Here is a 27,878-nt window from a genome sequence, read left to right on the forward strand (position 1 = left end):
CGCAGCCACGTGACGGCAGCTGCCCAATCACCGCCGCCGCCGCGCTCCCTCCCCCCCCCCCCCCCCGCGGCGGTGCCGTCCTGTCCCGGCAGGCCTTGCGCGGTGCGGCTGGTGGCTCTGTCGGTAAGATGGCGGCCGTGAGTCTGAGGCTCGGAGACCTGGTGTGGTGAGTGGCGGGGCAGGCCGTGCGACGGCGGGGCAGAGCGGGGCGGCGGCGACGGGCGGCGGCGGCCCGCGGGGCGGCTGTCTCTTGCGGAACGAGGCTGAGACTCCGCTTGCGGCAGCGGAGGCGCAGGCGGGGCGGCGGCGGGGCTGCGCTCGGCTCGGGGGAGCGCGGCGCGGCGGGTGCTGAGCCTGGCCGGGCCGAGGCCGGCGCTGTCACCCTGTCGCCGCGGGGCACTCCAGGGTGTGGCTGCGGGCGGGGAGGGGCTTGGCAAGGCCGGCGGGGCTCTCCGCCGCCGTCCCTCGGTGGCCGTGTGAGGGGGGGGCGGCAGCGGGAGGCGGTGTGGGGCCGTGGGGCTGGGCTGGAGCGGGCCGAGGGCGGGCGGGCTCGGCGCTCCGCTCACCGGCACCGGAGGCGGCCTGTAAAAGAACCTGTGTAAGATGGAGCGGGACAGAGGGGTTGCGGGGCTCGGTTAGAAATACGGTGTTCACCCAAGGGAGGCGAGAAAGGATATAAATAAGTTAGTAGGTGTTGAGGGAGAGCGACGATACCGTCTCTGGGCAGTGCTTTACGGAAGCAACGCAACAATCCGGGAAAAGTGGTTTTCTGCAGGTTGGGATGGCTCTGTTGAAGCTCACAGAAGCCATTTCCCCTTCGCACTCCAGTTTTACCCTCGAATAGTCAGAGAGCTGTGATTTTGTACTTCCCGATCAGGAGAACTGGGGGGATTCCAGTGAGCCCTGTAAGTGCTGATTTTTAAGTGCATAGGCTCTGCTGTACTTAATAGGCTAGGGCCTGCAAGAAATAGGTAATCCCCAATACGCAAGTGCATGCACTTATATTTATATCCCAGACAAAAAGAAGTGTGTGCTCCAGACTGTGACAACTGCAGTTTCTCACCTGAAAAATTGACAGTGCTGTAAAATTGTATAATTTATATAGTGAAGTAAAGATTGGTTCCTTTTAGGAAACTTTTTTTTTAAATGAGGATTTGGGGAGTGCACAGCTGTCACTGTTGGAATGCAGATTATCCTGCTTTAGTTTTGTACATGACGACCTGGGCAGGCACTATCCCTAGAGCCATCACAGAAGAACTGTAACAATAAGACAGTAACATATGAAAGGCTTTGATGAATGTCTTTTTCGGTAGGAGTGGAAGCAGTGAATATGAGACACGATCACAGCAACAGCTCTTGGCAGTGTTCCTGCATGACCATCGCTACTGCATCATCTCTGTAGTGTTGCTGTCCCAGGAGGGGCTGCAGTGCCACTTGTTGATAATTTTTGGTTCAGGAGCTGGTGGGCTCCGCAGGTTCTTTGCAGGTCTCTTGCAAGACAGTGACTGATAAGGGTTTGAGAGTATTGTAGCCCCAGTGACGGGGGAAAGATAATGAGAAAGCCACCGTGCTGAGGGCTGAGACTGATGTCTCTTTCTCCTCTGTGAAGACATAGTTTTGTGTAGTTTTCATAATGGAAACATTCGCAAGTGTAGGAAATAAACTTTTCTGCCTTTTTTTTTGTGGCTCTTTTGTATCTTTAGCACGTCTTGCTGTGGTGGTGAGCACCTGAAGAACGTGATAATGGAACACCTGTTCAGGGGACCCGGCCATTAATGCTTTCCTGTGAGAACAACTAAGAGTCTCAGCTCTCTGAGCTGGAGATCGGTGGCTGCTCTGCTCACTAGATTGTACTGTCTGGATGGATATAAGTTACCGACCTGAACTTTGGTTTGATTGCCTGCATCAAGAGTCTTTTTCAGTTCCTTGTGAGGGAATATCCAGTCTTATAAGAGTAATAAGCACTGTATCTTCCAGGTGACAGCTATGCTGCTGCTGTTCAGTTCACTTAAATTCTGATAGTCCAGTGAGTTCATGCAGACTGTTTGGAGGCTTAGTTTGGGTGCCAGTATCTAACAATACAATGCTTGCGTGCCAGCTGCGCACCTTGCCTTTCACAGTAGGTCACTTTAAACTGTGACTCTCTTAATATGAAAAATACAATGTAATGCAAAAAGGTAGATGTGAGCTAGTTATTTTTTTTTCTGGTTCTAGTGCCTAAAACTTTTTTTTTTTCTCCAGGGGGAAGCTGGGCCGGTATCCTCCATGGCCAGGAAAGGTGAGGTTTGGTTGTTTGTGGTGGTTTGGTTTGTTGTTTTTTTTTATTATTATTTATTTATTTATTGTTGCTTTCCTAGGTTGTTTTTTTTTAGTTTGTTTGTTTTGGTTTTGCTCTTTCCTTCTATACAGAGAAAGCATTGTCTGAAAGCATTTCAGTTGAAGATTAATGTGGGGTATTTTGTTTTTTTAAAATATATACCCCACAAACCTAAACTGTGAACCAGCTTAGGGCTTTATTTGATCTAGAAGTTCAGCCTGTCACTAACAGCTGTTAGTTCAGATGGAATGAGAAGCAACAGAGAGAAGTTCATCCAGCTTTGGAACCGATTGTGTTTTCCATATGTAGTTATTTAATCCCTGTCAATTTCTGCAAGACAGATTTCTTTCTTCCTATAATAAATTGATTAAATGCACTGTGTTAAATAATAGAAATCAAGAGCCTGACTTCTCAGGATACTGTTTTAGAGCTGTGTTTTTTGAGTAATAATTCCTGGGTGTAGGGCATAGTTCTCTTCTGGTTTGGTTGGGGTTACTTCTGGTGAAAGGAAAAAAAGATTTTTAAAAATGGATTATATATGCCATTATTGTTTCTACTTCTCTGAAAGAATTTTGTTTTTATTTTTGGTGTAGGTGAGAGGACTAAGCATGCTGAGGTAACAGCATGCGGCAGGGAACAGTGTTGTCAATGTGGCTGGCAACAATAGATGTTTGGTTATTGGATCAAGTTAACTCCAGGCTCCCCTCCAGTTTTTCAGATGTTGCCTGTGTAACTGAATGACAGCTTTTTCTCCTTGCTAATATTTTAAACTTTATAGTAAAGACAAAGCTTTAAATGTAACTTCTAAAAGTCACCTAAGCGTAACAAACTTGTATTAATGCTATTTGACTTCCTAATTTGTAAAAAAAAGATTGCTAGCTTATCTGTTGGGCATAGGGACAAGAAAACCTCACTAAGAATGTAGTGATGTATCAAGTGGAGTCTGGGTACTTTCTCACTCTGCTGCAGCATACCCATATCTAAGGAAATACATGGGTTACATATTTACTGTAAAGACTTATAACAGATTCAAGTTCTCTTCCTAGTCAGATTAAGAAAGAGGAATAAATCTACAGTGGCTGTAACACATGACAGTAAAATTGCAGAGTATCAATTTTCATTATGTGCTTTTTAACTTTTACTTCTAATTACCTTCAGATTGTTAATCCACCTAAAGATCTGAAGAAACCTCGTGGAAAAAAGTGCTTCTTTGTGAAGTTTTTTGGAACAGAAGATCAGTATGTACCTGCTTGTTTTCATCTGGTGAAAATACTGTGCCATATAATACGTATATTTTGTGGAAGAAATATTTGCTAAGACAGTGCCATGTTACTTGGCAAAGGATTGTCTTTGATCTACACAAAAATTAACTATTATTGCATGCTGTAGCCGCTGGTGTTGATGTGTGAAGACTGTAGAGGCTTATGTACTCAGTCATGTTAGGATTTTAGTTGCCGCTGTGAAGGAAAGTTCTTGGTAGCTTGCCGTTTTTCAGGGAGTTGGTGTGATATGACTGGGTTAGATTTTAGCATGTAGTCATGTATAAGAAGGGTAAAGCTGAAAGTATGCATTTGTTTTTCTGCCAGAAGAATAAAACAGCTATACACTTGCCATTCATAAAAGAATATACTGTCATACCTGGTGACTGAAAACATTATTGCTGTGCTTTGGGAAGACTTTACAGTTTAAAAAAGCCCAAGCTGTTGCAGGCTACCTTTTGGAAGTAGAAGTTACTGGTTCTAAACGGGCATAGAAAATCGTAGTTGTCTTAGGTACTTACAAACTGGGGGAAGGGGAGTCGGGAACACCAAAACCCTGAGAATTTGGGCATTTCATGAAATTAAAAAGTGTTTTGCTAATAATTCAGTTTTCCCTTTATTTTGTTATTTTGCATAAGTCATGCAGTAAGGGAGAAAATTACAAACATCTGCGGATGAGTAGAAAACTCTATACTTTTTGGAAAAAAGGTAACGAGCCGAGACCATTTAATGGCTATTTTTTAAGGAAATTATTTTTGACTGCTAAACTCTTTGCTCAATACTTAAAAATAATTTTCCATTAAGAACTGTGCTCTAAACTTGATGGAGTAGAAGGAGTAGAAGTGAATGCTGCATACTAATAGGAACATTTGTTGGATCTCCAACAGGTGAAAATTGATTTGAGGCAGTGTTTTTTGCTGGTGGCATTGTCAAACAGGGCTATTTGATCTAATCAAGTTCAGAATCTGAGATTGACTATTTCTATCCTGATTCTTCTTGATTCTTGTATTTCACGTTACTGAATCAAATGCAGAGACATTTTGTATTAAGACAAGTTTGAAAAAAGTGGTCATGTGTCTGGAGTACTGTAGCTGAGATTAGCAGCATGATTGCAAATGAAGAGTTCAGAGCTGCAAAATAATCGGGATTTATCACACAATTCTAGAGCTCTGGCTAGGGAAAATCCAGTCGTCTGGCACTGTAAGGTAGTGTGGTTGTTGTCCTGTCTTCCCTCCCTGCCCCATCTGTAGCTTATGTTATTTAATCATTTCCCGCTAGATAATCATGTTTTAGAAATTTGCTTTCTTTAACTGACATACCCTACCTGAAAATTAAATAGAAATAAATACCGCCCCCTTTGTTCTTCTTTTAAAATAATATTTATAGATGAGAGAGAAGCTTGTTGTGCCTGTTCTTTCCTGACCTGGAATAAAAAAAGTGTGGTGGTTAGAGCTCTGGTGGTCTAAGCAGCGTGCTTAGAACATAATCAACGAACCAAATCAGGAAAAATCTTACATCATTTCACTTAAAATGTGAGCATGAAGAGACAATCCCTTTATTTTATGCAAGTAAACTAACATGTTTTGCAAGTAGTTTTTTCTAGGTGTGTATAAACAGTAAGTGGAAATACGTAGCTGGCAAAACAAAATGTCAGTAATCTACATAATGAAAATAGGAGGATGCAAAGTTCCGTCATGGACTGTAGTCTGTGGTGTGATGGGTACATTTGCTCATACTGACATTCTAGTGTACATTGCCTCTGTTTCCTAGCACTGTACTCACTCTGCGACTTTCAGGTTTGTAAGGTGACGTTACTATACCACTGATCCATTTTTACAGCCTTACTGTGTCGAGGTTTAGCACGTGAGGATCTGGATACAGAATCATATAATTGTTTAGGTTGGAAAAGACCTTAGAGATGAAGTGGAACCGTTAACCCAGCACTGCTAAGTCCACCACTAAACCATGTCCCTAAGCACCACATCTATGTATTTTTTTAAGCACTTGCAGCAGTGGTGATCCCGCCACCTCCCTGGACAACCTGTTCCAATGCCTGACCACCCTTGTGAAGAAATGTTTCCTAATACCCAGTCTAAACCTCCCCTGGGGGAACTGGAAGCTCTTTCCTCTTGTCCTGTTGCTTGTTACTTGGGAGATGAGACCGACCCCCACCTTGCTACAACCTGCTTTCAGGTAGTTGTAGAGGGCAGTGAGGTCCCCCTGAGCCTCCTTTCTCCAGAATAAACAACCTTAGTTCCCTCAGCTGCTCCTCATAAGACTGCTCCAGACCATTTCCCATGTTGCCCTAAGCTATTTGCCTGTTGTTCAGTGTGTGTAAGGTGAAGGTGATGCTAGTTGCTGGGTAGAATCCCTCTCACAAACCTCTGAGCTTGGTTGCCAGCCAGTTTGTCAATGGGTAGGCAGTCTCAGACTTTATAGTCTTGTTTTTTTCTGAGTATTTCCAGGTGACTGCTGTGGCCAGAAATGCCACGGTTTCAGGCTAGGTAAAAATTGTTTCCTCCTGACTTACATGGCTCCAGTTTGCCATATCAAAGATTAGGGAGAAAGCTGCTTAGAAGTAAGAACTGGTGCGCATGCATCTGAGTGCAGTGGAGGGGTGAACAAAACCATACTGATGAGTTTGGAAGTGGATTTGGTGTGGTGTATAGGTAAGTTTTGGTGATTTGTGAAATCCTGAATAGCTTAGGATGCAGTGCAGAAGAAAATGCATTTTGCTTTATCTGTGAACTGAATACAAATACTTACTGGCCCAGAGCAATGCTGCAGTGACTAAGGAAATACATTAATTGAAAGGCTGTAAGTAGTTTTGGCCAAAAACATAAAAGTGAGAGCGTGGTTGTATTCAGACTGTGCTCTTAAGACCTGGCTTTTGATCAAATTTCTACTGAGCTCTGTGCTCTTTATGTTTATTGTGTTGGTGAAGTTAGTCTAACTAGTTAGAGCTTTCTGGAAGATAAGGATTCTCTACCCATGGAAGAAGAATTTGCTTAATTACCACAGTGAAAGCCACCTTGATGTTCATAGTAGTAATATAATATCCATGTCCATTTCTAATTGATTGAATTGTGATGCACATACTCACATAATGTTTGTTACTAACTTATTCTCCAAATTGATAGGGAGATGTTTTCTGGTCTGCCTGGGAGGTTTGGTTTCTTTTCCTCAAGTGTCTCTTCTCAAACTAAGTCACGTTAAAAGGGTCTTTCATCTAAAATCGAGGAGAGATGATGTTTCCTGCCCATAGACAACATCCAGTTATATGTAAACAACAATTTAAATTTAGTCTTTCTAAATAGAAGTGGAATTTTAACCTCCTAACCGTGTTTCTAACTGTGCTTTTCAGATAGTTTTTAAGATCCCCTTTTATTTCCCAAGCTACAGTCTAGTCCTAGGAAATCTTTGTAGATCGTTCCAGTAGTCAAGTAACTGCAGTGTAAGAACTTAAGACATTGCTATGTATGTGCATTTATTGCTTGTAGTTCTTAGAACTAACAGACTGGCAGGCCATAGCCTGCAGGTCTGTCTTGGTGTGCTTCATCTTGTTCAAAACACTCTTGCACCTCATGTCCTGCTTGGGAATTCATTATGACTTTGCCAGAACTGAAATAATAATATTCAAAATAAAGAAATGATCATTGCTTTGAAGGTATCATTCTATACTGTGCTTTGTAGAAATACTAGGGAGAGTCCTGCAGTTATCAGAGGTGTGTGGTGTACACACACACACACGTGCGCACATTCACCTCCCATCCCACCCTCTTCCCCGCTTAGATAATCTTGGCTTGGCTTAGTAATACCCAAGTGGTCTGGTCTTGCAAGTTATGTATACCAAAAGTCTTAATAGGAAGCTGGAGCACTCTGTTCTTACTCATTGTGCCTTTTTGAAGCATCAGTACAGAACTAAATAGTCTCACTAAATGTGGTGGGGTCAAGGGGCACTTCTTGACTTGATATGTTGAGTCAAAAATGGAGGAAGCTTGCAATCCAAGATAAGTATAATAATCTGCAGCCTATTTCCATCAGGCACAGTGATTTTTAGCACTGCACTTGTTGCCTTCCCATCCTCCATATCCTGCTGGGGTGCAAACACCTACCTTCTGCCACTGTCCTCCTTGCTTTTCAAGGAGAGAGAAATTGCTGGATATAGTCTTTCTAAAATGTGCTTTCAGGTCCTGACATCAGAAAACAGTTGCTGTAAGTTTGCCAGGTGTTGGACTTGGAAATCTCTGGCGATGTCAGGAGCCAGAGGGTATGGCTAAACTGACAGGAGGGTTAGCTTACATTGCTGGTGTGTCTCTGTTAGGCAAATTATCCCATGCAGAGCTGTGTGTTAGTGTAGCCAGACTGCTGTATAGCAGAGCCAGCTGGAATGATGTTAAGACATCTCTGCAGGCAGAGTGCCATAGCTGAAAATTACTGTAGTCGAAACTTTTGGACTTCTTACTGGTATCTTTGGATGCGTAAGTACTCTGGAAAATTTTGTTGCACACATTTGAAAAATCTAATACTTAGAATTTCTTTCAGTATTGGCCTGCTGTTTGTTTTCTTTTACTTAGTATCCCCTCCTTTCAGCTGCATGGACAGACGTTTATTCTAATTTAGCGTGGTCATTTATGTTTGGGTTTTTGGTTGTTTTTTTTTTTTTCCATTAAGAATTTTACATACCAAATTCCAGATTTCAGATATCTGAGTTGTTTTACTGATGAAAATTGGGACATTTCCTTTCAACAGCAGGAAACCCATCTTTATTTCTCTGTTATGTGCTCACAGACACTGGGATAACCAATCAATTTTATTTTGACTTTCAAAATCGGTTGTGTTAACATTTAGACTAGGCATCTGAACTGCTACAGTGTAAAAGTTTATGAGATTTTCCCCAGACTAGTAAGTAATGGAAATTCAGAGATAACAGTGCCACTGTTTTTCATCCCTAACTGTAAGGCTTGCAAAAACTGAGCATTTATGGATATCCTCCACTTCTATTTCACCGGTTTATTTTCAGAAATTGATATACTTAGACTCTTAGAAGAGAGTGGCTAGGGCATTGGGGAGTTACAGTCTCCTTGCCTGTGCTAAGCTCGTTTCATGGATTTGAATCTGGTATCTCTGCTTGCATCGCTTCTGTGCTGTTGTTTTCCATGCAGCTCCAGGTCACGTTCATTTATACTTGCCTCTGCTTTACAAGCATACTAAATTTTGATTGTTGTTCATGAATATAACGTAGATTTTATGAGTAGTGGTTTTACGAGAATGTTTTGGAGGGGATGAGGAAGGGTATGGAGAAATGAGCAGAGAAACCCATTACTAACATGTAGCTGTCTTGTATCTTTTCATTTTCCATTTAGCCCATTTTTTACGAATACCAGGTGACTCAATACCAGATGACTCTCTGCAGAAATATGAATACAAATTCATCTTAAATGTGACATCTTCAGTAATGTAATGTCACTAATGCTTTTTTAGGGCATTAATTCATTGCTGAGTCAGGAGAGAAATAGTAGTACCTCTTATATGTTGTATCCCAGGGACATCTTATCTAAATATTAGCCTTCATTGGCTTTGAGGTTATTGGCTTAACAGAGAGAAATCTTGTGTATAAACATGAGTGATTTTGTTTTTAAGCATTTGAAATAATGCATGCAAATGATTCACAGACATTCGGTGTCAAGACATGTCTGTATCTTACAGAAGGTTGTTAAGGTAGGTGACACAAAGAATAAACTGGAAAGGAAAAGACCATTGGTTGTTTATTATTATTATTATTATTCACCCTGAGGCAACATTTAAGACTGTTTTTTGCTTTTTAGTTTGTCTCCGAGATATCTAGCTCTTTGTCCTGGGGGATCAGATTTGAAGCCAGGAGCCAAAAAACTGTGTTCTTCAGGCTTTCTCCATACCAAAGGAAAAGTAACGAGAAAGGAAGCTAATGAGCATGTGCAGTGAGGAAGAATAGGATGTGCAGAAACCTAAGGGAGTGCCTTGATAGAAGAAAATATTATTTAGAAATTCAAATGTGGCAAGAACATTTAACATGCTTTATTATAATGTACTCAAAAATTTTGTTTCCTTTATATAAGTAATGGAAAGGTCTCTCATGCGCTGGTGTTGTGTAGTACCTATGGATGCTTTGTCACCGAGTGCCACGCAGAAGAGCTTTACAGTATAAGAGAATTTCAAGATATGTTTTACTATAATGTCTGGGCACCTGAGAGGGATTCTCTGAATAACTGTTGGACAGCAGGCTCTAGTCTGAAAGTAGTAACCACTATATTACATTAAATCAGTTATTACGAAGATGATGTAAACTAAGCAAAAGAATTCAGCTTTGTGTGGGCACTGGGTTCTGCTTCCAGGCTATGGTGGAATCAACGGTGTGGGCTATACTGGCAGTGTGGAAAGAATGCTAGCATTTTTTGCAGTCAGTTCTAGCGGGAGGCCTCATCTCTCCAAATGCAACCCAAAGAGTTGATTGCTGACTCCAAACAATAACTAATGCCAGTGAAGAGAAAGATCTCCATGATGTTTTCATGAAGGAGTTTACTGGGCTTTACTGCTTCATGAAGAGAAGACAAGCAAGATCCAGCAAAGCATTATTATTATTATTGTTATTATTCTTTTCACCTTTTTCAGTTTAGCTGTATGACATGATGCTTACAGTGTCTGAAAAGGCAGCTGTTAAACCATTTCATCTGCTTGCAGGAGCTAGACTGCACTGGAGAACATTTTCAAACCTATACGTAATGTCCAGTCAATGTTTGTAACACAGATGTTTTGGAACCAGAGAAAATCAATTAGACTCGTTTGTGCTGTGTGTTGGGCTGCTGTATGGTAAGAAGCACTGTTGGCCATCCTAGCTCAGGAAAAGCTTGTCTGAAATTTAATTCGGGTCTATTTTCAGTAGGATGGAAGTAGCTTCGTAACAATGGCTGGTAAGTGTGGGCTGGAGAGGGGAAGGTAGTCTAATCTCCCTTCCTGGAGAGAGGAAGGTAGTCTTAATTTCTGTGGGAGCCACAAGAAGTGTTGAAAGTGAAGGCATTCCCCTAAGCTGCGGTGAAGGAGTGGTAGAAGAGCTTGTCACCCTGAAGGAAAGTGGAGTTGTCACCCTACTTAGCCATTTGGTAAATGTCAGGAAGTCCTATTTAGCAGCAGTGGAAACAGGGAAGTAATTTGAGTTTCCTTATAGGACTGCAGTAAGGTTACTACTCTGCTATTGTACTAGTTTATATTGAAGTATCAATGGTGAAGAAAGTGGTTCTTCTTACTCAAAAAGGAAAATGTTGTTCTCATGCAGAATATCAAGATACATCAGAAATACAAATTCCACAGCTTATTGATGAACGTATTCACATTTTTTTGTGGTCAGCTCTGTTGTGAGATAAGTAATTTGGGGGTTTTGTCTCCAGTTTTTGCAGAGACTTGTGTGCGCACAGTATTTTTGAACAAGGGATTGATGGCTTAGAATCGTTACGTGGCCTCCAGTTTAAACCACCTCTCCAGCGGATTTATATTATTGTCTACCTTGTGTGGAGGCACATGATCATAGGTGTTCCTCCTGGTGATAAAGGAGCAGTCACTAGACTGCCTTTGTTCTAGACAAGTACCTATGGTCACATCCAAAAACTGTCTTCCTGATAGAGAATGTGAATAATGCTTAGGGCGGAACACTGCTAGCGTAAGAGGATATAAAACTTGATAGAGAAACCAAGAAAAAGTGCCAGAAGAAAGTTCTCCGTGAATACAGAAATCACACAGCCCTTCGGGTTGTAGAAAGCAAGTGAGTTTGGGCTGCTATCATCAGTTGCCCTGGGGAAAAAAGTGTATCTGTGTGTTTCTAAAAGGGAGAAAATTGCTGTTTGGAGAATATAAGTAACTTTAGTTGTTATTTGTTTCTAGTGCTTGGATCAAAGTGGAGCAGCTGAAGCCTTATCACCCTCACAAAGAGGAAATGATAAAGATTAACAAGGGTAAGCGCTTCCAGCAAGCTGTGGATGCTGTAGAGGAGTTTCTTAGAAAAACCAAAGGCAAGGACCAGGTGAGTGGGTTCTTTTTTACTGTGTGCGTCAAAACAAGTCTTAGCATGAATGATGGTCAGATTCGTTTTTAGTGAAAGGAGTTTGTTGCCTCTGGCAAGTTGAGGAGGGAGGGTTGTTTTCATTTCTTTGTTGTTGGTCATTTTTGGGGTGTTTTTTTCCCCTATCCTCTCTTCTTCCCCATTCAGTCTTGTTTGGTGGGAAAAAAGGTGTTGTTAAACTGATGAAGAAACTGAAGAGGCTAATTGATCTGCTTACAATGGTTTGATAAATCAGTCCTAAGTCTTGAGCTAGAATTTGATACCTACTAATCTTGTCTTTAGTGTATTAGAAGTGCATATATGTGCACGTGCTCCCAGCAAGTCTTCAAGTGGCCTGTTCTGTTACTTGCTTACTTAAACTGATGTGTTTTTGCAGGAGAACTAACAAGGAACTTCACTCACAGACTTCAAAGGGCTAACAAATACATAGTTTTCAAATTACTGTGCTGTTGTTTTGCTTGATAGTAATCAGCACAGGGTCCTTCACATCCTTGGTTTTGCATGAAAATCATTCCAGCTCTTCTCTTCTTTCCTTACCATCTTCTATTCTGTAATCTCTCAGGCGTCTTCCCATAACTCCAATGAAGAGAAGAATCGGCGTAATTCCAGTGAAGAAAGAGGCAAGCAATCTGCTGGTGAAGAGAAACGCAATGCCAGTTTGTCTGAAGGGAAGTTGAAGAAGGGCACAGGGGAAGGAAAAAAGAGGGTCTCTTCTGTATCGTCAGAGAGAGGATCAAAATCACCTTTGAAAAGAGCCCAGGATCAGAGCCCCCGAAAGCGGGGGCGTCCACCCAAGGATGAGAAGGTTTGTGTTGTGCATGTCCGCCAGTGCCCTGTGGACTTTGCAGCTGGACTCTAGGGTTGACTGGCACCTTGACTAACAGGCCAGTAGGAAGAGTCAGTTCAGTATCAGGTTTTTTTAAAGCTGTTCCATGTTACTACTTTTAGACCATTTGGCTGCTTGGTACCTTTGGCAAGCATATTGTTGATTCTTCCTGTAATTTTTACCAGTTGTTTTGAGTGGCTCTAGTCATATCTTTGAGAGGGCTTTGAGAGCTGTATTGTGAGACTCCACCTTTCATCTTGCCACCTCTCAAGGTGTTTGTGCACCTCTCAGTTTCTGTAGGAAGGCTTAGTGAAGAGATGCAGGTCTTCATATGGTTCCAGACTTCTCCCATCTCATCTACTTCATATGATTAAGCGATGAGTAGTCAGTTAGCTTCACCCTCAGTACTTACAGAGGGTGGGGTATTCTTAAAAGGGTTAGGGCTTAAAGAAGAAACTCTTGTAGCCTGGGGAATCCACCAGAAGAATTAATTGTATTCATTTCATCTTCTGTGCTGTAGGATATATTCCATCCTCCGTTACAAAGGTCCAGCCTTGGAGCATTCTTATTTTATCCCCATTACTTCCCTGTTATTTCTGGATGTTGTAGCAGCAACAATAGCCACCAATACTTTGTTCTACCCCCATCTAGAGTAGCAGCCTTTTTATTTATTGTGGAACTCACTGTTATGGTCCAGATCATCCTTTTCCAAATGGATAATTATTTCAGTGGATCATTACAATGCGCGTGCTCCATTGGAGACTACACCTGAAGACCATTGGGAGACTTCAGCTGATAACACCATGTGACAGCCTGCTTACTCACCTGTGCTTCGAAGGGATCACGTTATGCTGTGTTTCGCAATCTTTGCTTTCAGTGCACTTCAGGATGCAAGTCAAGATGGTAGTCTTTGATCTCCAAAACTGTGAATGGATTGGCTTTCACCAGTTGAACAGCAGACTCTTTCTTGATGTAGTAAAATGAAGCCGTTCATTTCAGACATTAGCTACGAAGGAAATACTGGCTCTTTTCTTTAGAGCCAGCTCCTGTTAAATCAGGCTGTACAACAGAGCCCATCAGTTTCTCCTTTTTGGGGGGAGTTGGAGGGGAGGAATGGATGCATATCTGTGAATTCTTACTAATAATTACAGAACTTGTGACTTGACTGATGCGGGAAAACACTTTACCAACAACATACTTTCACCTTTCAAAGGGTCTTGCTATGAGGATGTTGTGTCTTGACGTATCTCTGTTACAATAAGCCACGGGACCTTTTCTCCACTTGCAAAATGCTTTTGTCATTGAGCTAGATTAATTCCCAAATTGATCAAAGCTAATGACTGGGAGAGTTTGGATTTTTGCATTACTTAACCATTGCATGCTTAGGTTTTGCTGTATTAGCTACCTAAGGGCATCAGAGCGCTTTGAGTTAATTGTGGTAGTAGAAATTATTTGACTGGCATATTGCAAGCAAAGTGGGTTTAAACAGCTTATCGCAAAGAGGTGGCCAGCTCATGACAAATGTCTGGCCATAGATGATGAAAACAAGCAGGCTAGTCTAAGAAAGTAGCCTTATAGCTTCTGGAAAGTAATGTACTGACAATTAAAGAAATTGCCATGAAAATGTAAAAGTACTGCCTTAATACTGTTTTTCAGCCTGAGAAATATTTTTAAAATCTTGTCATAGTCTTGTCTGATTGTCATGATTTCTGCAATTTCTTAAACCTACAGTAGAAAAAATACATGTCGCTGCCCTGAATTACTGCACTGCTGGGATTTGGGTTATTTTGCCCCATCACAGTCCAAGTTCTGGCTTTCCAGGTAGTAAGGATGCATGAAATTCAAGAATCTAGTTGTTGCTGAGGTGTGCTCTGTTAAGAAATGCTCTGAAGGCATACATGATCATTCATATACTCTCATTTTTAAGGTTATATGAATATTTTCAAAAGGCCAGCATGACTTCACCAGTATCAGAGCAGGTTTCGTCCACGCTTTACTAGTTGAAACAGCGACATGGTCTCTTAAGGAGAGAATTTTAGTGTGCAGGGCTCTCCCTAGACACTTCAGGGTTGGAGACTGATGTCTAAATTGTCCCTGCTAATAGATGAAGCAGTTGCGTCAGTCTGGGTTACCTCTGTGACTCTTGCTCTTACCTTTTTTTGCGAACAGTGCTCTTCTCTTGTGGTTCTGTGTGGACACTAAGGTGTATCGTGCATTTTCAGGAAGTAATTTTGGACGGGAGATAATGTGATTCCAGTTCTGAATCCTTGTTTCAGGAAGATAACACACACTATGCAGAAGTCCTGCACATTCTCTTCATATAGCTTAAAGACCTATATGTCTATGACCTGTAACATAAAGACCTATTTTAACCTATAGATCTTAGGGAAATAAGAAAGATAAATTTTAACCTACCTGTTCATTAGTACCGCCCCCCCCCCCCTCCGCATTCAGTATTATCATGACATTACAAAACAAGGGCTGTTGAGTGCCATGGGGCCGTCCACATATCGGTCTCTGTCTTGTGGATTCTGTGCAGAAACTTGAGCAGATGTGACTGCCAGCCTCATGCTTTGAAGGTTCTGTTAACAGGTAGGGTACTGTTTTTATGACGGAGGAGGATGAGAAGAGTTCAGATCTCTGACTGTGGAGATACTCTTCACCCGTTTATTTAGGTTTTTTGCATCCACCAGAGGAAAATGACGGATCAGTCCATTTGCTGATGCAAAGCAAATGTCCGTTTACTTTTCTGCTCATTGCATGATGACACAAGCGCAATGATTCCTTTTATATGCAAAGAATGGAGTCTCCAGAAGCCATAACTGCGGTTGAATTCCCTTGTTGGCAGTTCACGTTTTCTTCACCTCACCTGTGTTGATAATACACTGTGTGTTTAAATACAAACACTTCATGGAAAGGCATGTGAAATGAAAGGCATTTCTAGTGCTTTTCAGAGCTGTATGTGTATTCATATGATCAACGTGCTGTGGCCAGCCACTGAGCCAGGTTCTAAGCTCTTTCTGATCCTCCTTCTATCTTCTCAGGACCTCACAATTCCAGAATCGAGTACGGTGAAGAGAGTGATGACTGGAACAGTGGCTGGATTTAAATGGCCACCAAGCGTCAGTGAGGTGAGAAACTTTACAACGTATGCAATCTAGGAACTGAGTTTGTGAAAGCAAATCTACAGCCTTTTGTCTGGGCTGTGAAATAGTGAGATCTTATCTTTCTCCTGTAGGAACAAAATAAGATGTTCTCTCTCTGTCCTTCTGTAGTGTAACAAAGCTAGACAATATCCTGAGCAATTAAGAGGTATGCTGACAAGTAAGATTTCAGTCTTGGTGGAACCATTTACAGATTCACACTTAACTTGCTGCACTCATTTTTGCACTTCTTGTTTCAAAAGTATTTCTGGGACTGGCTTCCCCAAATGGGAGGAGATGATGCGGATAGTCTCTCCCTGTCTCGATTCTGTCATGGGTGGTTTCATTTGACTTTCCTCAGAAGCAGCTTTTGGAAACCTTTCATTTTTGTGCATAAATAAATGATCAGTAAAGCAGAGTAAGAGCAGTGTGACTGTAGGGTAGCGCACCTCCCTCACATCAGGGAGGTGAGATACCTGGGCCTACAGTCCTTGTTGCTTTTAATATGAGTTTGCCTAGCATATGATGGTGCTAGGTGTAATCTCCAGCCAATTCCCAGAATGCTGTTTTAAGGAGTGCCTTGGAAACTGGAAAATAGGCGTTTTCATTCCCTTGGGAAGAGGAAGAAGTGGGATATGAGATCTCTTCCTCCCATGTTAATCTTTCTCATAATCCTGTTTGGTTTTCCTACAGATGTCCAAAAATCAGGAATTTGACTTGAATGACTTTGGTTTCAAGAACGAAACACAATGTAAACTGCTTAATTGAAACAGGCTGCTTGATATAGCTGATGCATTTTATATTTTCCACCTTAAGCTATTGTTCTCATGCAGCTTGGGGAGAATGAAGGAACTGTGCTGTGGTTGCTCAGTGACACTCAGGAAATGTTTCTGAGCCTGAACTTTCTCTTTTTGTAGCCTGTGAAGGACAGTGATCCACACTTTCACCACTTCCTGCTGAGCCAGACAGAGAAGGTGAGGATTTGGCAGAAAAGATGATTCTGTCTAGCTTGGCATCTTGCCCTTTGCTGGGACTAAGTACAAGGAGTGTATGTCAAGAGCTCTGGAATTCTGTTCTTTGGGGGCTAACAGCAATTAGATTCTCACATGCAATCTTGTAGTTCAATTACTTTCTAACCTTAAGGTTTAGAATGATTAGCATTGAGTACAGTGAATAGTTTAAATAATTAAAGATTATCTAGCACTGGGATTTGACAGATCTGTTGTAGTAAATTCTGTAGACTGAACATTGAAGGGTAGGAAAAGCTGGGTTTCTGTTTAAAAACCTGGTTCTTTGATTGTCACTGGTGGTTGTCCTACCAGTTCCTTCATCTGGATGAACTTGTCAATTAACTGAATATGTCAGGAGAATTTCCAGGACCAGAAAAGCTCCATGTAAAATATAGCCAATTTATCTCCTGAGAGTCAGTGTCTTGCAGGATTTTATCTTCAGTAGCGAACATCAGGAGGAAAAGGAAAGATCAAGTTAAATGAAAAAGGATTTATATCTAGCTGAGGATTTGGGCAGGGCCAGAAGGATTAAGAGCAGCTAACAGTTTTAATCTAGACAAGCTCACAATAAGCAGCATGGGAAAGAGCAGCCTTCACCTTAACATTTGTTGAAAGCCACATGCCTTTTCATAATTACTAAAGGTTTTGCTTCCACACCAGCGTTGACATACCGAGCATAGATATGAGGCAAGGCGCTCTGTGCCAGGCTTTAGAGATCTGTCTTTTTTTTTTTTTTTTTTTTTTTTTTTGTCTGGGCTAAATGTGAGAGTAGGGATGCCCTGGATCCTTCCCTTTAGGGGAGTCTGTCATATGAACTGCAGAAAGTTGGCAGTTTCTGTATCAGAAGATAGGCTGACTTGCTGGGGCAGGGTGGGAAAAGAATTGTGTAGTGGGTTGCAATACATTTTTCTTTTTATTTTCTCCCATTGTGGGAAACCTGAGAGTTCTCCTGCTTTGCAGATGGTGGTGAGTGGGCAAACTGCCTGTTTCTATGTAAGAAGGATACGGTCTGTTTGCTCAGCAGAGCAAAGCAGCACTGTCCTTCCCCTGAATGCTTTGTGTTCTCCATACAGCCAGCTGTCTGCTATCAAGCCATCACAAAGAAGCTGAAGGTTTGTGAAGAGGTAAGGCAGATCTTGGGTTTGATGGATTTTCTTTATTGTCATGAGGGCTTGCAGTTCCTCCAGAGCTGTGCACTCTATTTTTATTTTTTCCCCCCCCCCCCTCTTCTCCCCCTGCACTGCCCCCCCCCTTCCCCCCCAGGAAACAGGATCCACCTCCATCCAGGCAGCAGACAGCACAGCAGTCAATGGCAGTATCACGCCTACAGACAAAAAGTAAGATCTCCAACGCACTTCAGCCATTTCCCTTCCTTTTTCTCCTTCCCAGCTCATACGTGCAGCCATTATCCAGCTTGTCACTGAGAATAAATAAACCTAACGTTTCCCTCTGAAACTACAGATCTCCTCTGTCCTTGTGTGAAACTGATCTTGGGGGCAGGGCGGGAGGGAGGCAGCTAAAAACAAACAGGGACTGTACAGCAGAAGAACTCAGAATAAGGTCTGGCCTGGATACATGTGCAGTTCGGAGCCTTTCTGCAGTTGCCCGTTTCCTGTAGCGCATACTGCAGAACACCAAGCAGCAGTATTTCTGAGTGCTGTACGAGGCAGGAAGATAAAAGGGTATCTTTCCGCAGTAGTGCCTAGCAGTTGACGGGGGTTATTTAGTTGCTTTCCTGAGCATGTAAAAGACAAGAGGAAGAGGGAGGTGTGTTCTCCCAGCACAAGAGCTTTACTGTGTAGCACGTGAGCTTTCTGGTCTTTTCTAATGTCCCCCTTCTCCTTTCTAGAGTGAGAGGAGCCTAACTTGAGCTTCCTGTTTCACTCTTAACTTCCGCTTTGTTCAAATTGAGTTCAGGCCAGAGCTTGCTGTTTGCCGTTGGGGTCGTTCTCATGGGATGTCAGTTCTCAACTGTACTCCAGGGGAACCAAAATAACAATGAAGCTGTTCAGGTAAAACAGTCTTTCAGGAAAGTGTGGCTCAGAGGTGGGTTGGGAGAGAAGGGCTGTCTCCTCTGTTTGGAGGCTTGAAGATAGGTGGACCTTGTTTGAGCTGTGTAAGGAGCCTGTAGTGACTTGCTCTGACCTGTCTAAATTAGTTTGCTCTTAAGGAAAGGCAGCATGGCTAGCTGGAAGAGTGCAGGTGGCTTGCAAAAGCCACAGCACATCTGTAGTGTGATTAATTCTGAAGAATTAATTCGGGGATTGCCAGGCAGATTTCACCGTAAAGTTACATCAGACATGTAAGCTGAACACTTGAGAGTCTCCTACTAGAATTGTGGGTTTGGTATGAAGCTGGCTGCGTGAGGTATAAAAGGAGCTTTGCAGCAGTGACCACAAAGGAATTCCTGTTGCAGGTAACTGTAGGGATGGAACTTGTTAGCACATTGTCTTTTTCTTGAAGGGGGCAGGGGGAGCAAAACTCTTGCCAGCTTTGCGGGGCAGGGTAAGGGGAAGCATGGGGAAGGCAGCTGGTATCTATCTGGGACTATTGTATTGTCACTCGTGGCAACCTGTACTAGCTTCTTACTTCCTTTCTGTGTCTGTCCAAAATTGCAGCTGTAGAGCAGAGGCTGGGTCTCTGATCTGTGTGCGATGCTTAGCCCAGTGGTCCTTGCTGGGCTTTATTAAAATAAAGATTGTAGTGTATTGTCCAATAATATAAGCAAGTCGTTGTACATGTGACTTAGTTCAAAAATCAGAAGATTAATTAGAGAAGCACCTGCTGGTCTCTAAATGGCTGGCAACAGAAAGCACAGGAGCAGCAATTTAAAAACCAATCGACCAACCCAGACCAAAAAAATTTCAAAATTTTTCAAAAAACCCAGACCATCCAAACATTTAATATTTGGGTAGTCTTCTGAAGCAGACTAAAGACTTTCTTCAGGAAACTTAGGGATGCTTGGTAAGCAAAATAAAAGCAAGATGGTATTTAAAGCTCATTATCTGTCCATTCTAGCTGTGGCCACAGTAGAACATGTTTGGGTTTGGGATTTTTTTTTTTGCTGGTGATGCTGTAGGTTTGGTCTTCATCATTTCCAAGACCATTAAGAGGCTGACTCCAATTGCTTTTTGTTGCATTAATGTTTATCTCTTCCCCTCAGGATAGGATTTCTCGGACTTGGCCTGATGGGAAGTGGCATTGTCTCCAACTTACTGAAGATGGGTCACACTGTCACTGTCTGGAACCGAACTGCTGAGAAGGTAGGCATGTGGTTAAGGTACAGATGATAATTAATCTTTTCTAAACATGTAGTTACCACCTCTAGCTCAGGGAAGCCTGGAGTCACCAGTCGGTGGTGCCTGGGAGAGGATGCCAAAGAAACACAAGTATATGCTTGCCACCTTGTTCTGTTATTATTTCCTAGGTGCTTGTTGGTGGCCACTTTTGGCTAGATGAAGCTGTAGTCTGTCTCAGTACAGTCAGTCTTGTGTGAACAGTCCCCACCCCACTGCCATTTTGTATGAGATGAGAGTTGCCAGAAAAATTACAACCTTGCATATGTGTTGAGGAATGCGTTGTAAAGTGCCTCCAGAGATACTGCTGATAGCCAAGTCATTGTGTCATGGAGCTGATCAAAACCACAAGTGCTGGGGCTTGACCACAGTTTCATCTATGCATCCATTGTGCTGTTCATGTTGCGTTTACAAAGGTTCTGTTGAAAACCTGCTGTGCCGTAAGACCAGGAGGAGAAGGGTTTTACAGGTGTATTCAAAGAGAAAATGGAGCCTATATTACACTTAACATACTAGCCAGTGTTATCCTTTGTAGTGAAGGAGGAAAAGAGGTAACTGAGTGAGATGTGGTACTCGGATGACATTGTGGAATATCAAAGGCAAGAAGGACACTACTTTGTTAAAAGGGATTAAAAAGTATTTTTTTAACTGCAAAACATGGATGGTATGGGGGGAATGGGGTAAGAAGGAGCTAAGATTTTGAAGGAGCAGCCCACTGAAACGTCACTTAGCTGCACATATTCCTGTTTACTGTCCAGTGACAGCTTTTGCTGTGGCTGTTTACCAGGCTTTTTTTTCCCCTCATCTCTCCTCCAAAAACCACAACCTTCAATCTCTTATCATTTCACCTAAGTGTTTTTTTTTTCCTGTGTCTTTCTTCTGAAGTTCTTCACTTGGAGTTTCAGAAAAGCTGCAGAAGAGCCCTTTGTGTGTGTGGGGACAGAAACCAACAGAAGACAACCCAGTTGCTATGTAATTAGTATGCCTGAATCCTTTTGAGCTGGGTCCGGCAGCAGAGTTTTTCAGCAAATGCTAGAGAATACGTTTGCTCAGTACTTGATTTTTCTTACGTTTGGATTTGTGACTTTTGCAGTGTGATTTGTTCATCCAGGAGGGGGCACGGCTGGGAAGAACCCCCGCTGAAGTTGTCTCCACCTGTGACATCACCTTTGCCTGTGTGTCAGATCCAAAAGCAGCAAAGGATGTAAGGATTAGCTCTTATATTTCCTCCACCAGCTAGACTACAAGATGCTGTCACTGAATGCCAGTTCTGATGCCTACTAACCGTGGTGGCCTGGGTCATTATAGATGCTGGGCTGTGCAGCTATGTGAAAATAAATGTCCCAATAAAAATCATACATTTAAAAAGTAATCCCTGGGGTATAGGTTTTGATATCTCTCTAGGAGTCTGCCACTGCTGTGCCAGGCTCACTTGAACTGCTGTCCTGCAGGATTGGAGTTTCTTTGCAGACACCCTATTGCTTTACCGCTCTTCTGTTCCCCACAGCTGGTGCTTGGTCCGAGTGGAGTGTTGCAGGGTATTCGCCCCGGGAAGTGTTACGTGGATATGTCCACTGTGGATGCAGATACGGTCACAGAGCTGGCCCAGGTAATCACGTTGAACTGAACTTATAACACCCGTGATTCAGCAGCAGTACTGCAGTTCTTGTTGCTTCAGGCAGTAAGCTGTTGATAAGGATGCTTCTGAAGATTTTTAGGCTTCTTCTAGGAGATGTTGAAGTCACAGGCAATTAAGACAAAATAAACTGTCAAACGTTGACCAGCAGACAGAGCTGGATGAGATGTTCCCTGCTGGTAACAACAAAGCCTGTAGATTTGGCAGGTGCGTTAGCTGGCACTAATGTAAACAGCCAGCCAAATTTTGATCCCTTAAGTACTTACAGCCAGATTGGTGTTCTGTAGCAAACTGGAGGAGAAGGCACTGTCTGGATTAGTACTGCCCTGAAATTGATAAAATGTATAATTTTCTTATTTTAAATGTTCTGGTGGGGGAAAAAGAATGTCTTCATGTTCCACTTTGTAGAAATATCATAGAGACAATTTCTGTAGAAGGGTTCTGATTATTTCTGATGTGGTATCTTTGATTTCCCTTTTGGCATCTTGATGGTTGCCATCCGCCCTAAAGGCAGAGCGTGTTGTTGCGCAAGTGAGGGGAGGCAGTGAACTTGTTGGTGAAGTTTTAAGCAGAAATATTGGTCGTGCAGTAGCATGTAACATGAATTTGAAGAATGAAGAGTCATACATGTTAGTAAACCTCTGGCTGAAGAGATCATAGAATCTGTCAAATGCCTTTCCTCTTTGGGGAAAAGGGAAAGTATCGTAACAGTCAATCTTCCGAGATTCCTGCATCACATGTATAACTTTGGCACCGGTTTCTTGGCCATTACAGGGTGCCACAGAAAAAGCACATAAGTTCAGCTGCTTAAAACATGCACAGTAGTGAAGGATGCAGGAAAGCATTGCTGGAGTGTGAGAGCAACTTTTGGTCTCGAGTATCCTTTGCAGGATGTAGCACATCACGTGTTAGTGCTTTCCTTTCCTGTTTATATGTCTGAGCTTTTTGTTCTGCTTTAAAATTCTGTCCTCGGGGACAGGAATGCCCTGAACAGTTGTTCTTGCTGTGCAGCCTACTCGGCATCAGTGTGTGCTCTTCATGCACAGCTAACCAGAGATGCTTTTTTTCCAGGTGATAGTGTCCCGGGGTGGTCGCTTTTTGGAAGCACCAGTCTCAGGAAATCAGCAGCTATCTAATGATGGGATGCTTGTGATCCTGGCAGCTGGCGACAGGGGTTTATATGAGGACTGCAGTAGCTGTTTCCAAGCAATGGGGAAGACATCTTTTTTTCTAGGTAATTAAAATATGAAAGGCCTGCAAGCAGTTTCTTAGTGCAAGGACTGGGAATTGCAAGGACAGTTGCTGAGTATGTGTTACAGTGCAAGGACACAGCAAGGAGTCTGCGAGGCCTGTGTGTTTCTGTTACTTGTCTCTTTGGACAGTATGGGAAACTGGCCTGTTCTTCTGGAACTTGGCTGTTTTCATAGCCTTCAGCCTAAGTTTTGTTTTTCAAATACTGGCTCATTTTGGAGGATCCGTGGTGCTTTTTTACTTTAAATCATTCTTTGCTATGATTTCTCCCTTCCTTAGAGTGCTTGGAAAATGGGTAAGTTTTCTAAAGTCTTTCAGAGGAAGGGAGAGCTGCCAAGAGCTTGATACGAAGAGACCAGTAGTGTTAATACTGTGTGGGATGGGGGAGCAAGGCTGCTCTCTCTCTCCTGGAGGAATGCCCAATGGTATTGTCTCGCTCCCAGGTGAAGTAGGCAATGCTGCCAAGATGATGCTGATTGTGAACATGGTCCAAGGCAGCTTCATGGCAACGATAGCAGAAGGACTGACTTTGGCTCAAGTGACTGGCCAGTCCCAGCAGACCCTTCTGGATATCCTCAATCAGGGACAACTTGCCAGCATCTTCCTGGACCAGAAGTGCCAAAGTAAAGTTCTCTTACGTTGTTTTATTATAGGACATTTGCCACAACCTAGCAGCGTTTCATGTAATGGCAGGAGGGAGAAAGTAACTGTCCCATCTTCATCAGCCTGGGATTCTGGGTATTTCAAGCATTCCAGAAACGAAAAGCTGAGTTCCATTCCTTCCCCTTCATAGCCAGGGCTTCTGAGAATCCCCCCAAGCTCTGCATTCTCTACAGCCTGCTTAGGACTTGAGTTCACAGTGAGGATTTCATTGGGCAGGGTAACAAGTGAAAATGAGGGCAAGCTGCTTAGAAATCTGAGCCCGCTTTGTCAGTGGGCAATAGTGACATTATCTGCTGTGGCCAGATGAAGATAGAGACCAGAGAAACAGAAGAGTTAAAAGCAGTATTCCTGGTGATCAGCATGGGAAAGGGAAGTTTGGTGTTGAATTGCATGCCTTTGCAGGGTGGGCTTGATTTACTTTTGTTATGCTTATTGTTTGCACATTATTCCTCTTAACAGATATCTTGCAAGGAAACTTTAAACCTGATTTCTACCTGAAATACATACAGAAGGATCTTAGATTAGCTATTGCACTGGGTGATTCTGTCAACCACCCAACTCCCATGGCAGCTGCTGCCAATGAGGTAAGAGTTGTTCAGTGTTCAGATGTGTTACTCAGCACTTCTTCAGTAGAGCCATTTGTCAACAAGAGGCAAAAATCTAAAAATTCTATAGTCTCATAGACAAGGGAACAGCAATTGAAATATATTTTGAGTACTGTGGAAATGGATTTGTTTTGATTGTAGAAGCCCTTAGAACGTCACATTAGTAAATACAGGTGGCCTCAACATGACGTGGTATGTTCTGATCTGTGCTGTTCTGATTACTTGACATACTGTGCAGTTCTCTGGTTTGTAGTGGTCAGCAAAATAATTTTTCTGCTGGGGAAAAGCTTTGCACAAGAGCACACACTGATTCTTTTCTAATTTCTGTTCTCTAGGTCTATAAACGAGCAAAAGCATTGGACCAATCGGACAACGACATGTCTGCAGTGTACAGAGCCTACATCCACTAGGCTGCACCGTTCTTACTGTTAATACTATGATTATTGATTAATATTATTATGATACTGGGTTTTAACTCTGGACCAGTCCATCTCTGTCTCTCCATTTCCTTTTATACACAGACTTTGAGATCTGCCACGGAGGCATCTGCTGCGGTGAGCCCTCCCCTGGTGGCAGAAGGGGGGGAGGAGGGGGCTCGGATTGTTGCAGTGTAATTAGAAAAATCCATGCCATGCACTGACAGTCATGGAACAGAACAGTGGCAGCTTGTTCAGAAGCTCTGAGGCAACTCTGCCAGAAATCTGCTGCTTGGCTGCTTTTAATTTTCTCTTTGTATGCTTGTCCAAGATGCTGTTTCTAATGATCCCTTTTCTCCTTTGCTGTGAAATAATGCGTGTGTTGGACTCTTTGCGTCAAGGGGACAGGTGACATACTTCCCATCTACCTGTGAATATCACTAAAGCCCCTGGTCTTAAGTAAGGTGAGGAGCATTCCTGTTAATTGGCCACTGTTAGAGAACAAAGCACCTCCCATGGAGGAGAATGGTAGTTCCAGAAGGTAATGGGGTTGCATGCAACGCTATCTTGATTCTGTTTCTTTTTAAACTTCCACTTCCCCAGCACTTTGATGGAGGAATTCCTTGTACTGTTAAGAAGAACGGATTGCATCCATGTCTTCCCCTGTACAGACAACTATAGCTTAGGGAACGCAAACCTTACTGAAAATGAGAGAATGCCAGTATAAATGAGCCTCCTAAAAGGCTAATCACAGCTGCCCATCCTACAAACGGCATTGGAAACAAACATGTTTGCATAGAAAACTGCAAGAGAAACATAACCTAAAACTGGGCCAGAGATACTTTATTTTGGGAAGGAACAAACCTTAGGGTTGCTCCTGGCCTTAGTTAATGTTGCTTTACTACTTGCTCTTTTTTTTTCTTCCCAGTCCCGCCACAGTCGATAATTACAAAGGTGTCTTGGATTGTAGTTAATGTCACAAGCAGAGTGATGAACCTGAAAGGGGCGAGAAGAATGATAGTAGAGCCAAGAGACTGAGAATCCTGAGCTCCTTTCCACGCTCTCTTTGGCCTTTGCATGGTCATTGTATCTCTTAGCCTATTTGCCCATCTTTAAAGGTGGGTGATGATTACCTACCTCACAGGGATATTTTTGTGTACTGATTAGTGATCTTTATACATGTCAGATTTTCCATATACGTTCTTAGTATTACTACTCTGGGTGCAACGCTAGCACAGCATGAGACATCTTCCTGTATCCGTGACTGTGCTTGTGGCCAGACACCAGCTTGTGAAAAGACTAGAAAATAAAATGGGAGGCTAAGACCATTGCTGAGCTTTAGTCTAGAAACGTGGGACTTGACCTGCAGGTGCCAAGGCTAGAAAGCAGAGATGCTCTCACTGTTGATAGAGCAGCCCAGAGTCCAAAGGATGCCTGTCTCTAAAAATGCACAGTTTTTGTTTGTTTTTTTTTTAAATTGGTCTCAGTATTAGCCTTTTAGGAGGGTTATTGCATTTTAGATTGGAGAGTTAGTAAAACGCCAGTAAAACTTTATTGGCTAAAATCACTTCTCAGTGGCACAATCTTCTCCCTTGGGTTGGGATTCTGAAAGCAAAGAAAGCAAATTCAAATTAGACCATGTTTTGTTACATTTGTGAGGTCTGCCCCTCCCACCATCTTATTTTTCTAGGAACTTAATGGCCGTGTAGGGAAATTTTCCTGTAGGTTAGGATTTTTTAGCAATCCTGCTTTGTGCAGCACATGCATATGGTTCAGGGGCACCTTATTAAGAAACAGCGAAAGTATCAAACGGTCATTACAAATCATGACATCTAGCGCCTAATGCTGTAAATGTTACTTTGTTGAATATTTCACCTCCTGTGATCACTATTATTTGTGGGCTAATATTGTGTTATGCATTATGTCCTGTGGTGAACATCTAGTAGTAGATCTGTTAGGCATCACTTTGCCCGTTTGTCAGTGGTATGTGTGGACAATGCTAGTTATACATACATGTTTCTTTGGCAGTGCAGCTGTCACCCTGCATGTAGATATTCATATTAAAGGCACATGTAACTTACCCGGGATAATCAGCCATTAGCCTGCCTTTGACACACTTGCGCTTCCCCCATCCAGAACTCCGCTATTAGCATCAGAAGTCCTTGGTTTAACATGCTGCAGTTAAGAAATCACTTACATGGGTTGTATATTGAGGGCATCTTGGGGGGGAAAAGGGTTTTTTGGGGGGCAGGAGATAAACCCACAGGTTTTGTAGTGTAGGAAACCTTTGGGGAGGAAGAGGGAGGTACTGTCTTCGGTCCAGTTGAGAGTGGAACTGTGCTGAGTCGGTGCAGCAGTGTCCCCAACCTGTCTCTGCTGAGGTCTCTTGGGCCAGAATGAAGGTGGATGGGTCTGAGCAAAGGTAATGGAGGATCTCCCTGTGGTGGTTTTTTTTTACTTTGTGGTGCCTCTGGATGGAGGGAGAATACAAAAGGAGCTCACAAGTCTTGTGGTGTGTATTTCATAGTGAATGCAAAGAACCGTATTGGTGAGAGTGAGAAGCACTCCCTAGGCCACTTGCTGCTGCAGGTTTTGTTTTGCAGAAATGCAGTAGTACCCACACACCATTTACATGGGAGTGGCAGGTGCAGACTAGTTACACACTGTAATTTATCCTGGGAAAGTCTGACTCGATCTTTCTGACGAGGCAGGTGGACATAGAGTCCCTGGGGGGTGGCACGGTGGTGCCCAGCCAGCTGCACGGTCACGAATGAGCCAGGGAGGAGCAGAGGAGGACTGAGAGCTCTGAAGTGGATGTGAAGTGAGGAGGAGGGATGGATGTGGTGAAAACCAGATTATTTCAGATGCCGTGTGAGACTGGCTCGTGTCAGTCTCACTCAGATTCTTGTATTTATGTCTGTAGCCTCTGAACATGGGTCTTAAATCTGTTCCTAGGCCTGAGATTTGGGGGAGGGAAGGGGGGGGGAAGCTGTGGATTGAGAGATGCTCTAATAAAACTGGCTAGTCAATGTTGTCTTAATATTGTTGACAATTCTGTAAAGCTCCTTTTTATGAGGATTTCTGTTTTAGCAATTTGCTTTTTTTGACTCCCTCCTTTTTAAAGAGAAAATGTGACACTTGTGAAAAGCTTGTAAGAAAAGCAGTTTCTTTTTTTCCTCAATGATAGATCCTATAGTTAATTAAGGTTGTGAATTTTTATTTTTTTGCCTTGTTTTTAATTAACATTTGTCATTCAGGATAGGATGTGTGAAAATGTTTAAATGGCAAAACAGATTTTTTTTTTTGTGCAATTAACAAAGCTACTGGCAAAAAGAATAAAACCTTTCTTGGTAACACAAGGTTC

The 27,878-nt window shown here is 42.7% G+C and overlaps 1 protein-coding gene across 8 annotated transcripts; it reads left to right on the forward strand.

Moving 5' to 3' along the window:
* The first annotated feature begins 47 nt into the window (after window positions 1-47).
* GLYR1 (glyoxylate reductase 1 homolog) lies at window positions 48-27,873 on the forward strand. Of its 8 annotated transcripts, XM_055803876.1 has the most exons (17): window positions 83-166; window positions 1,704-1,785; window positions 2,242-2,278; window positions 3,476-3,555; window positions 11,491-11,629; window positions 12,231-12,473; window positions 15,539-15,625; window positions 16,555-16,611; window positions 17,721-17,771; window positions 17,911-17,984; window positions 19,811-19,910; window positions 21,037-21,147; window positions 21,451-21,552; window positions 22,651-22,813; window positions 23,274-23,453; window positions 23,953-24,077; window positions 24,434-27,873. In XM_055803876.1, exons 5-17 carry the CDS (start codon window positions 11,543-11,545, stop codon window positions 24,506-24,508), a joined length of 1,455 nt encoding a protein of 484 aa, XP_055659851.1. In that variant the 5' UTR covers window positions 83-166; window positions 1,704-1,785; window positions 2,242-2,278; window positions 3,476-3,555; window positions 11,491-11,542; the 3' UTR covers window positions 24,509-27,873. The 8 variants fall into 8 exon arrangements, with proteins under 8 accessions (XP_055659846.1, XP_055659847.1, XP_055659848.1 ...); XM_055803871.1 differs by lacking the exon at window positions 1,704-1,785 and having other exon boundaries at window positions 48-166; XM_055803872.1 differs by lacking the exon at window positions 1,704-1,785 and having other exon boundaries at window positions 48-166; window positions 21,454-21,552.
* Window positions 27,874-27,878: the final 5 nt, after the last annotated feature.

This window comes from Falco peregrinus, chromosome 5 (assembly GCF_023634155.1).
Source record: "Falco peregrinus isolate bFalPer1 chromosome 5, bFalPer1.pri, whole genome shotgun sequence".
In the NCBI taxonomy this organism is placed as follows: domain Eukaryota; kingdom Metazoa; phylum Chordata; class Aves; order Falconiformes; family Falconidae; genus Falco; species Falco peregrinus.